Source organism: Somniosus microcephalus, chromosome 1, assembly GCF_052327205.1.
Source record: "Somniosus microcephalus isolate GS21.2 chromosome 1, FLI_Smic_1.0, whole genome shotgun sequence".
NCBI lineage: Eukaryota > Metazoa > Chordata > Chondrichthyes > Squaliformes > Somniosidae > Somniosus > Somniosus microcephalus.
This window is the reverse complement of record NC_140987.1, coordinates 63,515,814-63,534,622: the sequence shown is the minus strand read 5'-3', so window position 1 is coordinate 63,534,622 and position 18,809 is coordinate 63,515,814. Positions and strand designations below refer to the sequence as shown.

The 18,809-nt window shown below is 44.6% G+C and overlaps 1 protein-coding gene across 1 annotated transcript in view; it reads right to left on the bottom strand.

Annotated features, from left to right (window-relative positions):
• ttc39b (tetratricopeptide repeat domain 39B) overlaps positions 1-17,691 on the bottom strand; it is a 176,122-nt gene extending 158,431 nt beyond the window's left edge. The window contains exon 1 of the mRNA XM_085982654.1: positions 17,372-17,691. Coding sequence (XP_085838780.1) covers positions 17,372-17,404 — 33 coding nt within the window. The 5' untranslated portion in view covers positions 17,405-17,691. The remainder of the gene's footprint in view (positions 1-17,371) is intronic.
• Between the last annotated feature and the right edge of the window lie 1,118 nt (positions 17,692-18,809).

Below are 18,809 nucleotides of genomic sequence, written 5' to 3'. Positions count from 1 at the left end.
TCATATATTGGATAGTCATCCGTTTTCAGCATGCGGAACAAACTTGCAAAGTACCAGCCACCTTGGTGGCCTATTCCAATGCAATAGACCAGATTTACTTGTTATCAACTGATTAATCTGGGCAAAGAACTTTGGCAATGAAACATACGAACACTGACAGAGCCTTTGGTCCATCCAGCATGTCTCACACAATACACTTTCCATCCCACCCAAAACCCTGTAATCTCCTGGGAGAGGTGAAAAACCAGATAAAAACCCAGGCCAATTTGGGGCAAAAAAAAAATTATGTGCCACGGTCTTAACTTACATAGAAGGTTGCCATCACTCAAGATAAATGAAAAAAAGACAATGCCATTTGACCCCTCTCAGAGTAGTCCAAACATTATGACCAAACTAAAATTGCCATCCACCAAAAGCCGTCTTCTGGATGAGGTGCTAAACCAAGAACCCATCTGCCTTTTCAGGTAGGCATAAAAGATCCCACTGCACTTTTTCCAAAGAAGAGCAGAGAGTTCTCCCACTGTCCTAGCCAATATTCATCCTTCATCCAACACCATCAGAACAGATTACCTGATCATTTATCTCACTTGCCATTCATGGCCTTTGCTGTGCACCAATTGGTCACTATATTTACCAACATGACAACAACGGCTCTACTTCAAAAAGCAATTAATTGGCTGTGTAGCGCTTTGGAACATCCTGTGGACGTGAGAAGTTATATAAATGCAAATTATTTCTTTCTTTCCTTCTTGGTTTGAAACAATTAGGACAGATGCCCATTCCACCCTTCAATCACTATCTTTGAGATCCTTTCTTGAGCCATGTGAAGCCAAAATATTTATAGGGTACTCTTCAATCTTTCTCCAGCTGAATCACATAGCTAAACCTCATGCTTATTCAGAAAACAGTCCAACAATTCATTGTATGCTTGTCACACCTGCTAGGTTTATGAGGAAAAAGAAGTGATTATTGAGAATATATAGAGGACACAACAGTAGAGAAAGTGGGTAGCTTTCAGGTGGATGTAAAAGATCCCATGGCTCTATTTTGTATCTGGTCATTATTGCACTGCTGTTTGTGGGACCTTGCTGCCGCGTTTCCTGTAATTGATAAAACAGTGCCAGTGAAGATAAGGACTTTTGGTGTTGACTTGCGTTAAACACTGCTACTGCGTAGGCAGCGGGATTTTGTCATGCTAAATCAACAAGAGGATTTTAAATGGCTGTGTGCCATAATAAAACAGCAGCCATAAACTTAGTAGCTTAAATTTTGCTGGTTATTTTTTTTTTCCTTATTCCCTCAGTTTCAACCCTTTCCAGCTGCTTACAAGGTAATTGTTGTAGCGATGAACTTGACTGTGCACGAGTCAATACCAGGGTGCCAGTTCATGCAAACTGACTGAAATAACTGTGGTCATTTCATATTGGTGAGTCATGAGGTCATTCACATCAGTCTAGTATAAAGTGGTACGTACACCTAAAAAGAACAGAAGACGTAGGAGCAGGAGTACGACTGATCTGATCTTGGCCTCAACTCCACTTCCCTGCCCGCTCCCCATAACCCTTGACTCCCTTACCATTCAAAAATCTGTCTATCTCCACCTTAAATATATTCAATGACCCAGCCTCCACCGCTCTCTGGGGAAGAGAATTCCAAAGATTCACAACCCTCAGAGAAGAAATTCCTCCTCATTTCTGTTTTAAATGGGTGCCCCCTTATTCTGAAATTATGCCCCCTAGTTCTAGATTCCCCCACGAGGGGAAACATCCTCTCTGCATCGACCCTGTCAAGCCCCTTCAGAATCTTATATGTTTCAATAAGATCCCCTCCCATTCTTCTAAACTCCAACGAGTCTAGGCCCAACCTGCTCAACCTTTCTTCATAAGACAACCCCTTCATCTCAGGAATCAACCTCGTGAACCTTCTCTGAACTGCCTCCAATGCAAGTATATCCTTCCTTAAATAAGGAGACCAAAACTGTGCGCAGTACTCCAGGTGTGGTCTCACCAACGCCCTGTACAGTTGTAGCAGGACTTCCTTACTTTTATACTCCATTCCCTTGCAATAAAGGCCAACACTCCAATTGCCTTCCTAATTACTTGCTGTACCTGCATGCTAACTTACATTTATATAGCACCTTTCATGACGTCACAAAGTGCTTTACAACTAATGAAATACTTTTGAAGCGTGGTCACAGTTGTAATGTAGGAAACGCGGCAGACAATTTGCACATGGCAAGGTCCCACAAACAACAATGAGATAATGACCAGATTATCTGTTTCAGTGATGCTGGTTGAGGGATAAATATTGGCCCAGGACATTCCCTTCTCTTCTACGAATAATGCCATGGGATCTTCTACGTCCACCTGAGGGGGCAGATGGGGCCTCACTTTAACATTTCATCCGACAGTGCAGCACTCCCTCAGTACTGTACTGAAGTGTTAGCCTGGATTATGGGCTCCAGTCTCTGGAGTGGAGCTTGAACCCACAACCTTTTGGTGAGGCGAGAGTGCTACCACTGAGTCACAGCTGAGACCAATCTAATCCAAATAATTGAAGAGGAGTGAATGTGTCTATAGGAACAACTGTGGCCAGCCTAGCTCTATAGGGCTAATGTATCTGGAAGGATACATAGGCATATTGTAAATATACAGCAATTAGAAGTACAGTCCCCACCATTTAAACGCCCACGTTAAAATGAGCAGTCATATATCCACCAAAAAGCGATAACCATTCGCCATTTGCATTATCAGTTTCAAAGTTGCCGGTTGTAGTGTCTTAATTGCTCTATTTATTTCGGGCAGAAACAGCGGTGCTTACTTGTTCGCACCTCGTAGTCTTGATCTACAACATTCTGGTTATATTCAGGGTGATGAACAGATTACCTTGAATTGTTGTCTTAGCCCTGGATCAAAGCTTTGACAGCACCTCCCTCCTTTGTGACTGCTACCATGGAAAAAGACAACAGCAATGTCATGGGAGCAACACTTCCAGGTGCCCCTCCAAGTCATACAACATCCTGGCTTGGACATATAATCGCCACTCCTTCATCATTGCTGCGTCAATCTGCTGGAATTCCCTACCTAACACCATTGTGTAACACCATTACAAGGACTGTGGCAGGTCAAAGAGAAGACCCATCACCATCTTCTCAGGACAGCTAGGGGTGGGCAATAAATGTGGCCTTGACTCTATTGTCCACATCCAGAGAACAAATAAAAAAAACACAACTATTAACTTACTTCATCATAAAAAGAGATATCTTTGCTAATCAGAGTGGCAATGAAAAGTTATATTAAATAAATACAAGTAAGGCTGAGATACCTTAAGACTAAACTGAGTTATGCTAGGTTACTCAAAATTACTTATTCATAAGTTAGTGTTTTTGTGATTATGTGGACATTAGTTTAATCTTTGACTGCATATTAGTGAGATGAAATATTAGTTGTAAAAGAATGCATCCTGTTCAGTTCTTGAAGATTGAGCCAAGAATTGACAGATGGTTTTTGAACAAGAACCAAATTGAGCAGCAAACATTATCTTTAGTGCTGGAAAACGAATCCAACGTCGTATATGTAACATTTCAACGGTGCAAGCCTCCAGGAAGTGAAGAAAATGGAAAGCCCTTGTACTTATTATGGCGTCTCTCATCTCAGGGTGTCCCAAAGCATCTTATTCCTCTTTACAGTCTGTATTAAAGCTTCATACAATGTTGTAAGTATGCATTATGTGGGCTTTGTAATATATAGGGCCAGAATTTGCTGTAGCAGGGCATCTAACAGCATCTACCGTTAGTTAGACTTGTCCCTGCACACTTCATCTAAACTGCTGCTGCAGCAGGGCATCTTGCAGTGTGCCCTGTTAGATAGAGTTAGACTTACAATCGCACGTTTAGGTTGAAAAATAAATTGCCCACAAAGTTGCTCGAAGTGCGAGCTGATAATAGAAACAAGACAACTGGGACCTTGGCGAACATGGCAACCAACAGGGTATCTCCTGTTAAGCTGTGCGGGGGACCGGAGGTCCCACACAGTCCACTCACCGGCTATTAAAAATGGAAAAACGGCACATACGCGGAAATTTGAATGGGCCGCGCAACTCGTTAAAGGGACCGCGCAGCCCGTTAAAGGGGCCACACACACAAAAAATTAGAGGGAACATTGCTCCTTAACCAATGTGATTTTAAGAATTGGGAAATAAACACAAAGGACTGAGAAGGAGGGTGAATTAAAGGGGGTGATGGTAAAGAAAGATTGGATCAAGAGAGAAAAAGAGAGACAGAAAGGAAAACTTTTTTTTTTTATTTGCTATTTTTTAAATCTCTCAAAAAGTTTAAAACCTGAAGGAATAAGACTCCACACTTGTAATAGTTAATTCAGTGCCAGATAGGTTGGTTGGCAGTCAAATGTGTACTTACACTTGTAATGACAAGACTTAACTTTCTGTGGCAAGTTTAATGGGCAAATACAGCAAGTTCCTTAAAAAAAACAGGGAGGCTATGGACAAGATGCAGTTTTAGCAAAGCTAATGAAGCGACCCAGCTTGGACAACAACTTTTGGATATTCACCTTTAACCGCACATCTGCTGTACCATTTACCCATAAATAACGGGGAGCGCCATTAGCCTTGCCGTTATTTTGACAGCAAATTCTGGCCCATACTGTTGAGAATGATCAGCATCAAGTGTCAGAGGATCTTTTGGAGGGTGCCTCCATTCAAGATCCTTTCCCAAAAAAGGTCACCTTGATCACTGACTAGCACCAACAACCACAGTTGCACTCAATAGTGCCTCAACATTCTTCCGAAGTAAGCACGACAAGTCTGCACATCCGGCTGATGCATCACATTTACCAATACAAACTTGTGCGGTACATCTCCTGTGACAGATCACAGATCTGTTTTGTTTAAAAAAAAAGGGGGATTGATATTCCTTTCAAGAAATTTTGATGGCTGGCCAGCTGGTGGCCAATGTAACTTGGTGACTGCTTGCTGGAATCAACCTGTCTGATATTATTTGGCTTGGTGCTGAAGCCACTTCCAAGGGCAGATGAGTCACCTCTGCCCAGATGCATTGATTAACAAGCAATAGATGAAAAGTTCACCCGGTTGGGTTGGTTGTAACTGTCTTTGATCTGGCCATTAGTTGGCTAAGTAACATAATCAAGAAGTTAGATTCAATCACATTGTGCCTGCTCTCTGAAAGAGCTGTCTATTTAGTCCACCTTTTTGAGTCTTTTCTGATCTTTGCACCTTTCAGATCTCATATTTGAGATCATTCTCAAGGGCGAGTTGGAATTCCTCATACCATAGTATAAGAACATAAGACGTAGGAGCAGGGATAGGTCATTTGGCCCCTCGAGCCTGCTCCGCCATTCAATAAGATCATGGCTGATCTGATCTTGGCCTCAACTCCACTTCCCTGCCCGCTCCCCATAACCCTTGACTCCCTTATCTCACTCCAGTCTTTGAAAGCAGTAGACCATCATCTCGAACCTCATAAAATCTAAAAAATATCAACCAAATGTCTTTTACAAGATGAGCAAGCACATAAGTCAAATAACATAGCTCAATATTTATAGTGGCGTCTTTCCACCTAACTTCCTGAATGGATGTCTAATTGAATAGTGGAACAGACTCGAAGCGTTGAATTGCCTACTCCTGTCTCTATACTTCTATGGCAAAATAATGAGATTGGAACTCTCAAGAACCAAGCTAATCCTTTGTAAGTCTCTTTTACATAATAGTGTTTCTTTTCCGAGAATTTCTTACCACTGTGGGAGTCAAATTAATCTGAACTACTATTCAAACCAATTTGCCGCCACCTCAGAGTTTCAAACTGATCCAATTCCTTGTCCGATTGCCAAACAGACTCTTGGATTTAAGCAGCTGTTCGTATAACCAGGAAAAGATTACTGAATATCTCTGACCATTCAAGTTCAAAGAGGAGCTGTGAGTCGCCTACAAACTGTACCAATGTTTAAGTTCCAATGATTTCTCTCTCCAGCCTGTAATTGATGGCATAGATACATAGAAGACAGGAGCAGGAGTAGGCCATTCGGCCCCTTGAGCCTGCTCCGCCATTCAATGAGATCATGGCTGATCATCCAAATTCAGTACCCTGTCCCTGCCTTCTCCCCATATCCCTTGATCCCTTTAGCCTTAAGAAATATATCCAATTCCTTCTTGAATATATTTAATGAATTGGTCTCCACTGCCCTCTGTGGTAGAGAATTCCACAGGTTCACCACTCTCTGGGTGAAGAAATTCCTCCTCATCTCTGTCCTGAATGGCTTACCCCTTAGCCTTAGACTGTGACCCCTGGTTCTGGACTCCCCCACCATTGGGAACATCCTTCCTGCATCCAGTCTGTCTAGTCCTGTTAGAATTTTATAAGTTTCAATGTAACTTTCTATAGGCAGAGTGCAAAATGTTAGCTTTGACCGCGTTTCAAATGAAACAAGCACCAAACCAAAACTAGACACAAATATTTCCCTGCCCTTTCCCCATAACCTTCTACTTTTGTCTCCCCTGATATTTATCCACTTCCCTTTTGAAGGCTGTTATGCATTATGCTTCCACTACTGCTTCTGGTAAGGAATTCCACATTCTAATAACCATCTATGTAAAAGAAAAATCCGCCTAACTTCTCCTTTCACTATTTTGATGGCGACCTCAAAGTTTTGCCCTCCAGTTGCTAACTCACCAACTTGCGAAATCGTCTTTCCTATTTACCTAATCAAAACCTCAGATCTTGAACACTCAAACACAACTTCTCTTAACCTTTTCTGTTCTAGTTTCGCTAGAGTATCTTCCTTATTACAATCTCTCATTTCTGATATCATCTTAGTCTCTTCTGTGACCCCCCCTCCAATGCCTTGCAGTCCTTCCTCAAGTAGTTCCCAATCCTGCCTTACCGTTGCCAAATCTCTTGGGATTTTCAAATACACTGGAACATTCTATCATTTGTTGGGATTCGGATAAGTTTCAGTTTGTAAACAGTTCTTTGCTGCTGCTTCCTCTTCTGTCCTTCAACAAAATGTGAGTGTACTCTATCCTTAGGGCTGAAGTACTTTTCCACACAAAAGGTGGTGCAAATCTGGACTTCTCTGCCCCAAAAGGCTGTGGGTCAATTGAAATTTTCAGGACTGAAATTAACAGATTTTTATTAAGCAAGGTTATCAAGGGATATGGAGCCAAGGCAGGTAAATAGAACTGTGGTACAGATCAGCCATGATCTAATTGAATGGCATAACAGGCTGGAGGGGTTGAAAGGCTTACCCTGCTCCTAGGTTCCCAAGTCTTCCTGCAAAGACATTTTTTTCAGAAATAGGACACAACTTTAAACAGAGGTTCAGTAACAAAAACGGAACCTGGAGACTGAACCAGAGACTGCTACCTGGAGACAGTGCCTTAATGCTATTATACCATACCCTCGCTTCACAATTTCATTTTGTTCTTTATTGCACGCTTCGCTTTTATTTCTCCTATATCCTTCGCCACTTTTTCTTTCTCGTGTCATCTTGTTTCTCCCACCCCCCCCCCCACAACATCTCTTCCACCCCCCACACAGCACGCATTCGCTTAAACCCTCCCCTGTAACACGAGTTGCTCTTCCAGTGAGCATATTGGTCCCAGCCAGGTGAAGCCTTCCATCAGAGGGAAGGCCCAGCAAGTACAGCTCTCTCAGCCCAGCTTTGTACTAAAAGAGGTGCACGACATGACACGACAGTTTCCTAGGAGACGACCCTGGCCCTTTTAAACCCCCTAGTGATTGACAGCTTGATTTCATGGTAAAAAAACACCTTTTTGACATTTATTTGATCCCAGTTCAGTCTAAAAAAAGAGTATGACTGAGTTCCTAAATCAAGGTTACTTTAGTAACTGTTCCTAAATTGTCAGACTGATTGTCCGACATCCAATATTGGATGAACAGAAATTTCCTCCAACTTAATATTGTGAAGATCGAAGCCGTTGTCTTCGGTCCTTGCCACAATCTCCGTTCCTTTGCCACTGACCCTGGCAACTGTCTGAGGCAAAGCCAGACTGTTCGCAACCTTGGTGTCATATTTGACCCCCGGGATGAGCTTCCAACCACGTATCAGCACCATCACTAAGACCGCCTATTTCCACCTCCATAACATTGCCCGACTCTGCCCTTGCCTCAGCTTATCTGCTGCTGAAACCCTCATCTATGTCTTTATTACCTATAGACTTGACTATTCCAGTCTGGCCTCCCAAGTTCTACCCTCCAAAATCTTAATGACTTTCAAAATTCTGCTGCCTGTGTCCTAACTCACACCAAGTTCTATTCACCCATTAACCCTGTGCTCGCTGACCTACATTGGCTCCTGGTCTGCGTCTGTTGGGGTTGTCCATGAGGGTCCTGACGTTCCAGGTCCCGAACTTCATTTTAAAGGGTGGAAGATGCCTGTGCGTGAATTTTTTTAACGCGGGGTGGCTGTTGCACACCAGCTACCACACGGGCTTGACAGAGCAAGGTCTTGGTCCAATGGCAAGGGGATCCAAGACGATTGGAGACCAGCCTCTGCTACATCGGCCTAACGCGCACACACACAAACATACTCCTACTGTCCTCCTTCCCACAGGTCCTCTCTGCCTGGGTTTCATAGGATGCAGTGTGGTCCTCCCGACCTCGCTGTTGGCCCGTGCTGCACCTTTCCTGGGCCCCGACCCCACTGCTGGTCCACGCTGCGCACTCCTGGGCCTCGACCTCGCTGTTTGGCTCGTCCTCGCTCCTGGGCCCCGTCCTCGCTCCTGGGCCTCAAACACCTAGCCCCAAATAAGAGCCCACAGGCTCTGTGTCTGTCCCGGTTACAGGTCCGGTCAGTGACCGCCCGGGTGAGTGGAGGTCACTAGCCGCCATCTTGTGAAGCCTTGATAATCTGTGTATTACTCCAGGTCTCCACTCCCTGACTCCATCCTCCCGCTGTCTCTCCCCGGCTCCCGCTCACTCTGTCACCATCCTCCGCCTGCTTCATGATGACATGCAAGCAATGTGATCCTGACCAACGGATCCGCCACAGACCCAATTCACGTACAGACCAGGGTCAAACAAGGCTGTGTCATTACACCAACGCTCTTCTCGATCTTCCTTGCTGCAATGCTCCATCTCACCCTCAGTAAGCTCCCCACTGGAGTGGAGCTAATGTACAGAACAAACGGGAAACTGTTCAACCTCCGTCACCTCCAGTCCAGATCCAAGGCCATCCCATCCTCTGTCATCGAATTACAGTAGGCAGACGACGCTTGCGTCTGCGCACATTCGGAGGTCGAACTCCAAACCATCGTCAACACCTTCACAGAAGCGTACGAGAGCATGGGCCTTACACTAAACATCCATAAGACAAAGGTCCTCTACCAACCTGCCCCCGCCACACAATACTGCTCCCCGATTATCAAAATCTACGACGAGGCCTTGGACAACGTGGACCGCTTTCCATACCTCGGGAGCCTACTGTCAACAAGGGCAAATGTCGATGACGAAGTCCAACACCGCCTTCAGTGTGCCAGTGCAGCCATCGGTCACCTGAGGAAGAGAGTGTTTGAAGACCAGGACCTCAAACCCAGCACCAAGCTCATGGTCTACAGAGCAGTAGTGATACCCGCTCTCCTGTATGCTTCAGACACATGGACCATGTACAGCAGGCACCTCAAAGCACTGGAGAGGTACCACCAATGCTGCCTCCGCAAGATCCTGCAAATCTATTGGCAGGATAGGCGTACCAACGTCAGTGTTCTTGCTCAGGCCAACATCGAAGCTTTGCTCACACTTGATCAGCTCCGATGGACAGGCCACATCGTCCGCATGCCCGATACGAGACTCCCAAAGCAAGGGCTCTACTCGGAGCTCCGGCACGGCAAACGAGCCCCAGGTGGGCAGAGGAAATGCTTCAAGGACACCCTCAAAGCCTCCTTGAAAAAGTGCAACATCCCCACCAACACCTGGGAATCCCTGGCCCAAGACCGCACAAAGTGGAGGAGAAGCATCCGGGAAGGCGCCGAACAGCTCGAGTCTCTTCGCTGGGAGCAAGCGGAAGCCCAGCGCAAACAGCGGAAGGAGCGCACGTCAACCCAAGAACCCCACCTACCCGCCCCTTCAACCAGCGTCTGCCCCACCTGTGACAGAGATGGTCGGTCCCGCATTGGACTCATCAGTCACCTGAGAACTCATTTTTAGTGTGGAAGCAAGTCAGCCTCGGTTCCAAGGGACTGCCTAAGAAGAAGAGGCTCCCGGTTAAACAATGCCTTGATTTCAAAATTCTCATCCTGGTTTTCAAATCCCTCCGTGGCTTCGCCCCTCCCTATCTCTGTAATCTCCTCCAGCCCTACAGCCCCGCCATCTATGCGCTCCACTAATTCTGGCCTCCAACATCCCTGAATTTAATCGCTCCACCCTTGGTGGCCATACCTTCAGCTGCCAAGGCCCTAAGCTCTGGAACTCCCTCCCTAAACCTCTCCACCTCTCTCTCCTCCTTTAAGATGCTCCTCAAAACCAACCTCTTAGACCAAGCTTGGGATCATCTGCTTTAATATCTCATGTGGCTCGGTGTCAAATTTTGTCTGATGACAAAATGCTCCTCTGAAGCATCTTGGGACATTTTACTACATTAAAGGCGCTATATCAATGCAAGTTGTTGTTGTAGTGAAAACTGCCTGGTTTGACCAGTTGACCCAGTGGCAATACTCTGTGAATGTCTGATTTCATGTATAAGCTTCCCTTCATGGACACTGTATTACTTCCAACACCAATTAGAGCTTTGAGATGTTTTGTGACAGATTTTGTAAGTTAAGTGAACCACTGTCAGATTTCCAGCAGCCATAGTATTTTGCTTTTGTGTTATCATTTAATCATCTGCTGTTATTTAACATTTGCTTCTAATTTTATTTCTAAATGAACAAAATTCATAGTTGCGGCTGGAGATGCAGTCTGTCAAGATTGTTAGTCCAATAGGTCCGAGCACAATTTCCGGTGTATATATTAATAGAAAATGGGTTTATTGTGCATCCCGAGCACGCTGCTTCCAGATTAATCTGTGTATAAGGTCGCCTTTTGCTTCATAGGAAGTGGTCCTGGGCAGGAGAAAATATCTGTAAAGGGCCCGAATCATAATACTCCATATCATAGAATACAGCACAGAGACAGTCAATTTGGCCCATCGTGCCTGTGCCAGCTCTTTGAAAGAGCTATCCAATTATTCCCGCTCCCCCGCTCTTTCCCCATAGCCGTGCAAATTTTTCCTTTTCAAGTATGTATCCAGTTCCCTTCTGAAAGTTCCGATTGGATCTGCTTCCACCACCCCAGTCAGGCAGTGCATTCCAGATCATCATAACTCGCTGCATAAAATGTCATCTCCTCTCTGGTTCTCCTGCCAATTATCTTAAGTCTGTGTCCTTTGGTTACCAACCCTCTCACTAGTGGAACCAGTTTCTCCTTATTTACTCTATCAACATTTCATAATTTTGAACACCTATTAAATGACCCTTTAATCTTCTCTGCTCTAAGGAGAACAATCGCAGTTTATCTAATTTCTCCAATATGAGCAATTGCGCCTGGCACCCATGAGTTGTTCCTGGCAGTGATTTCATTGCATGGTTTTAATACTTTTGTCAGCCACACCAGATTCATGCTGTCAGGGACGCCTTTGTTTGCAATCACAATGGCGTGCTTCTTATCTCATGGCTTAGAATAAGTGCTCTGTTTAGGCAGGAGATGATGATTTTGATTAACTCAAGTGTGACCGTATGTAAACAGGTCATACATGACAATAACACTCAACTCAAAGACTCATTGGAATTTATGAAAAAGAGCAATTGAATGAGGAAACAACAACAGAAAATGCTGGAAATACTCAGGCGGCCAGGCAGCATCTGTGGAGAGAGAAACAGAGTTAACATAATCTTTCTAACTGCCATTTATCACACCTCAGCAGAGATAATCACAGCAATCAAAGGTGTGAATGGTGTCCAAACAGGTCAGTCAGGAAAACATTACATCAAAGAACAATGAGGTGGGGTCACAAGGGCCTGTAATCATCTGGCATTATTCTCTGACTATATAAGCTGTGTCTTTATGCATCTCTCCACTTCACCTGACGAAGGAGCAGCGCTCCGAAAGCTTGTGATTTCAAATAAAACTGTTGGACTATAACCTGGTGTTTTGTGACTTCTTACATTTAAACTTGTATTTATACAGCACCTTTAACGTAGTAAAACATCCCCAGATGGTGCACAGGAGTATTTTAAGACAAACATTTTGACACCGAGCCACTTAAGGATAAATTAGGGCAGGTGACCAAAAGCTTGGTCAAAGAGGTAGGATGAGGGTTTCAGCAGCGGATGAGCTGAGGCAAGGGCGGAGACGGGTGATGTTACGGAGGTGGAAGTAGGCAGTCTTTGTTATGCTGCGGATATGCGGTCGGAAGCTCATTTCGGGGAAATAATGACACCAAGGTTGCAAACAGTGTGGTTCAGCCTCAGACAGATGTTAGGGAGAGGGATGGAGTCAATGGCTAAGGAACGGAGTTTGTGGCCCAGACTGAAAACAATGGCTTCTCAACTATTCCACAGAACGCGAGTTCAAATTCCCACCATGGCAGTTTGAGAATTTGAATTCAGTTTTAACAATCTGGGAATAAAAAGCTGGTATTAGTAAAAAAAAGTGACCACAAAGCCATCAGACTGTCGTAAAAACTCAACTGGTTCATAAATGTCCTTTAGGGAAGGAAACCTGCCGTCCTTACCCGATCTGACCTATATGTGACTCCAGTCTCGCATCAATGTGGTTGACTCTTAACTGCCCTCTGAAATGGCATAACATTTCACTCAGTTCCACCACCACATCAGGGCAACTAGGGATGGGCAATAAATGTCAGCATTGCCAACGATGCCCACATCCCGAGAATGATTTAAAAAAATTATAGTCTTCAGAAATTTGGGCAACAGGAGACACTTCAAAACCAAAGATAAATTATACATTAAGCTCCAAGGCTTTTGATATTGAAAGCTGTGTGGCGGATATATGCAAGGGGTTACTTTAAAAAACTATCCTATTTGCTACCCAAAGCACGTCAGCTACAACGACCGCTTGTTATGGCAAAAACGTTGGAGTTATTCAAAAAATACAACTAGATGCCACGATGGGAACAGTTCTTGTTCTAGAAGGAGCAGCTTCAAAGAGTCGAACATTCTTGCATCTGAAGTTGTGCTACAAATGGGTGCGACTGCATCCTCTTGTAGAAGGAACATGTCATTTTATAGGGAATTAGCCAGTATGGAAAATAAAGGACCAAAAAGTAAATTTTTATAACTTTAAAAGCAACCACTCCTCATATTATTAAATTATCTATAATTTAAAAGTACATTTAGCAGAAAATATGTCAAACTATCAATCATTTTGCACAGGCTTTGTGAAACAAGGCATATGTTCTGAAGTTATTTTCAACATACACTAATTTTGTTCTTTTTAATAGGGGATATGCCCAATTGGCTAGTTCAGAGGTGGCAACGTGGGAACCCGAGCTGATCTTTCCACTCCCTATTCTAGACTCTCAGACTGATATAGCACTCCCGTCACTATCCCACTGCATCACTCCCCCAGCTAAGTTAACAAGATGGAAGGTCAAAACTGAAACCTTGCATGTCTCAGTATTGCATCGCGTACATTTACCCTTTCAGCTTTCAGGAAAACCAACTTGTATTTTTATAGATGCCACCATCTTTCCAGGTTTCAAAAAGGTGTTAATAATGGGACATTCCAACTTTTCAAACGGTTAGAGCCAAAGCCATTGATTTGTGGCAATGTGGACGAGTGACCAGAATCACACAATATGATCCCCAAAACAAAGTAAAAATTCCATAATCCCATCTAATAAAAAAATAATTTAATTCATCCACTCACCACAAATCAATGGGCACAATCGTAAACAGACAGAATGCGTTCCCCTAAACACTGGTGAAAAATCTCAGAATCCAGCATAGCAAAATGGAAATAACAACAGAAAATGCTGGAAAAACTCAGCAGGCCAGGCAACATCCGTGGAGAGAGAAATAGAGTCAACGTTTCCCAGCCCCCAAACTGGCCTTTTAATCGGTTTCATTTCCTGTGTTTTTTCAGTCCTGACGAAGGGTTTTGACCTGAAACGTTGACTCTATTTCTCTCTCCACGGATGTTGCCTGGCCTGCTGAGTTTTTCCAGCATTTTCTGTTGTTATTTCGGATTTCCAGCATCCGCAGTATTTTGCTATCTTAATAGCAAAATGGAACTTGATACATTCAGTCACCAGAACACAGTGGCAATGGTAAATACACAATCATGACTGGTTGCTGTTCGAGCACGATGCCAAATTTCGCAGCTAGAATAGAATACCCACATTAAAGGAATATCATACCGTAACAGTAAAATAATGTCATTTTACCACTAGCCTGTAGAGTTTTTTTTTTAAAGTAGCACTAAGTAGTCTTCCGTCACCCACCAGGGACAGATTATTGAACCTAGTCTAAACAGACTGTCGCTGCATATTCCTGCCCAACTGCAGCATGACCCATTTTCCAGACACTGTATGGTGAAGTGGCAATTGCAACTTGATCATTATCGTATCTTTTATTCCAGCAGTCCTGTAGGGAAGCAGTACCAACTGAAATTAAATACATATACACACATATATATATATATATATATATATATATACACACACACACACACACATACACGTGTGCGAGTTAGCACGACAAGTAACTAGGCTTTAAACATTTGGCTTACTGTCTCAACAGAAGTTACCTAATATCCATTAAATGACACTGTTCCCAAGCTCTGGTTAGCCGACCTCACTCTACAAATGTGAGTATATACACCTTACATTTGTTTATGCTCATCCAAGAAATTTGGTATTAAAAATAGATTGAAAAATACCAATCAAAAATGCTGTAAAAACAGTTGTACATGCTACATGTAGCTTTTCTTAGTTAAAACCAAATGCATATATAGTGTAAATATCAAGACATATAAAAGGAAAGAATGACACTCCTTCTAAAAGCTTTAAAAAAAAAATCAAGATGGCTGAGATTTGCACAGCATCAACCCAGTCAGCTTCACCTCCTTCCCATCATTGGTCTAGCATAATGCAGACCTGAATCATTAGCAAAACTTACAATCCTACATTTTACCAAATCGTGTTTTCATATTTCACTATGTATGCAGTGGATATAGTTTTGCAACGTAATGTATTGGGCAGTCCTCATTATTCTCCAAATATTCTGAGGACATGGCGAAGGAAGGAGAAAGAGGAGGGAAAGAGAAGGAAGTAACAAGAGATGAGAAAAACACTGATATATATATATATATATTATAAATGTCAACTTGCTTTTATTGGGCCAGTAATTCCGGTCCCAACGCGTGAGTACGGATGGGGTACTCACGCGTGGGCCCGTTGGAAGTGCCAGGTTTCAGCATGCACAGCGCATGCGCTGGAAACCTGCATTTCCTGTCCTCTGAACCAAGGGGTTCAGAGGACGAACGTGTTCGTGCAGGAGTCTGCGCATGCGCGCTGAAATTCCTTTTTTTCCCCCACAGGTTTGCGCGTGTGTAAGGGCCTCTCCTTGGAGACGTAAAGACTTCATTCTTTAAGGTAAGTGGTCTATTACTTAAAATTATAACATTTTTTCCACAGCTTTATTGTTTTTAAGGACTTTACAGTAAGGTAAGTGTAGTTTTAGATCCGATTTAAAAAAAAAGTTTTAAATTTGATTAATTGTTTTAAATAGTTTTTTCAAGTTATTTATAGTTTATTTAATTATTGGGATGTTTTTTTAAATTTTATTTAAAGTTAAACTAGTCTTTTGGGCGCCCGTACTTTTCATGAGTTTGACAGTTCTTACTATCAAACTCATGAATGAAGTTTCCCCTCCCGATTGGCTGCACAGTGCTCACCTGATCCCAGCTGGCACATCGCACTAACTACGCCGCTGGATCAGGCAAGCACATCGCGCCGACATCTGAACCGGGCCAGTGACAGGAATTCCAAGCAGGCCCAGGCTTCAGATGTCGGCGCACCGGGTGAGTGCACATCGGGGGTTTGCACGCGCGGCAAGCCCCCGAACCTAATTTCTGGGCCATGATCTAGGTTGGCATTTCAGTGCAGTACTGAGGGAGTGCTGCACTGTCGGAGGTGCAGTTTTTCAAATGAGACGTAAACCAAGGGCATATCTGCCCTCTCAGGTGGAGGTAAAAGAACCCACGGCACTATTTCGAGGAGCAGGGGCATTCTCCTCAGTCTCCAGGCCAAAATCTATCCCTCAACCAACATCGCTAAAAGAAACAGATCATCTGGTCATTATCACACTGTTGTTTGTAGGACCTTGCCATGGGCAAATTGGCTGCCGTGACTCCTACATCACAACAGTGACTACACAAAGTGTGTCCAGCATCTCCAGATTTTTGTTTCAGATTTCCCCCCCCCCGCCTGCCTCCCTTTAATTCTTTGTTTTCTCTGCATTATAAAATAATGAATGCAATGTCCTTCCAGGTCCCTCATTCTCTTTAACAAGCTAGGCACAGCTGTGAACTCTGAATAGAGGAAGGATGACAGTGACAAACTCCAGGGTGACCCTGAACAGGGCAGCTCCGGAGAGCTTCTACCCTCAGACTGGGGGCTGAGATGGGGCAGGCGGCCAGTAAAGGAAAGGAAAGGTCCTTCAGTAAACCCCCGCCGACCCTCAATATCACCAGAAAAGACATCCGATTGTGTGTGTCCGGAAGAAGGTCGCCAGGGAATGCGCGCATGGGCAGTTCAGGTGACAGAGAATCAGGAAGGGTTTGGATTATTAAAATATATATTTGCAAACACATTTTGAAATGATATTTAATCCAAGGGGGAGGTGAACAGACAGGCGGCGGCGGCGACCTCGGAGAGAAACCAGTCACTACCCAGAGACAGCATAAGATGGCAACAGAAACTAAAATGTCTGATCTCCAAAAAAAAGGTAAATTAAAAGTACTGGATATGGGTGGGGGAAGGAAGGTTATTAGAGTTTTAAAAAATTACTGGACACTGCACAGGAGGAAACAGGACTGACAAAATGGGTGAAAGACCCTCCAGCGCCAGCCAGTGTTTAAAGATAGATACATGGTCATTGCTTTATGTTTTTTAAATCTTGCTCACCCCCAGCAGCCAAAACCTCACAAATTCCATTGTGTGTGTGTGTGTGTGTGTGTGCTGCCTTTCCCTTCTCTGCAACATATTTAATCCCTCTCCCCATTCACTGTCACCAAACCACATACAAAAAAATGGCAATTTAGTATCAGAGACCCTCCTCCCCGCCCCCGGAGCTCGGAGAGCCGCGCCGGGAGATTTACCTCGCTGGCCTCGGTCGCCACGCAGTTGGCCATGGTCTCCAGCGAGCCCCCCGCGGGGGTGACTGAGCCTGCGGAAAGTTTCTCTTCACTGGCTCACGCCGGAGAGCCCAGCGCTTTCCTGGGTCGCCCTCTTTCCGCCGGATGGATCCAGCCGCTGTTTGTCACTACAAAAACGATAGGGGAGCCAGCCCTGGTTAGTCACCGTCTCGCCAGACTCCTCCTCCTCCTTCTTCTCTTACAGAGCAGCCGCTACCTGACCACCAGGTACACTGCTGATCAGTACACAATGTACATGCAGACACACCAGGCAAGTCTCTATCTGCATCTGTGTGTAGACGGGTACGGAAGCGTGAGTGGTTCGGCTACTAGACTAGTAATTCAGTAGCTCTGGACTAATAATCAGGAGACAATAGCAAAATACTGCGGATGCTGGAAACCTGAAATAACAACAGAAAATGCTGGAAATACTCAGCAGGTCAGACAGCATCTGTGGAGTGAGAAACCGAGTCAACGTTTCAGGCCTGTGACCCTCAGGAGATGGGAGTTCAAATGGCAGTTTGTGCATTTTAAATTCAGTTAATCGAATAAAGATCTGGAATAAAAACGATGACCATGGCTGGAATTTTAATCTGGAGGCGGGGCGACAGTGGGGGGCGCGGGGACAGGAATGGGGCTAGAAAGCAGTTGGGTAACCACAGGGCCATGCTGAATTTAACCAATTAACATTCCCCTCTACAGTGGTTGACACGGCCCTTGACCAGGCCCGTTCTATCTCCCGCACTTCTGCCCTCACCCCTGCCCCCTCCTCCCGGAACCACGATAGGGTTCCCCTTGTCCTCACCTTTCACCCCACCAGCATCCACCCTCCACATTCAACGGATCATCCTCCGCCATTTCTGCCACCTCCAATGTGATCCCACCACCAAACGCATCTTCCCCTCCCCTTTCAGTATTCCATAGGGACCGCTCCCTCCGAGACACCCTAGTCCACTCCTCTGTCACCCCCAGCACCCCTTCCCCTTCGCCCGGCACCTTCCCGTGCAAGCGCAGGAGATGCAACACCTGCCCTTATACCTTCCCACTGTCCAGGGCCCCAAACACCCCTTCCAGGTGAAACAGCGATTTACTTGTACTTCTTGCAATCTAGTATACTGTATTCGCTGCTCATGATGTGATCTCCTCTACATTGGGGAGACCAAACGCAGATTGGGTGACCGCTTTGCGGAACACCTCCGTTCAGTCCGTAAGGGTGACCCCGAGCTTCCGGTCGCCTGTCATTTCAATTCACCGCTCCATTCCCACTCAGACCTCACTGTCCGCGGTCTCTTGCATTGTTCCACGGAAGCTCAGCGTAAGCTCGAGGAACAGCACCTCATCTTCCGATTAGACACTTTACAGCCTTCCGGACTCAATATTGAGTTCAACAATTTCAGATCAT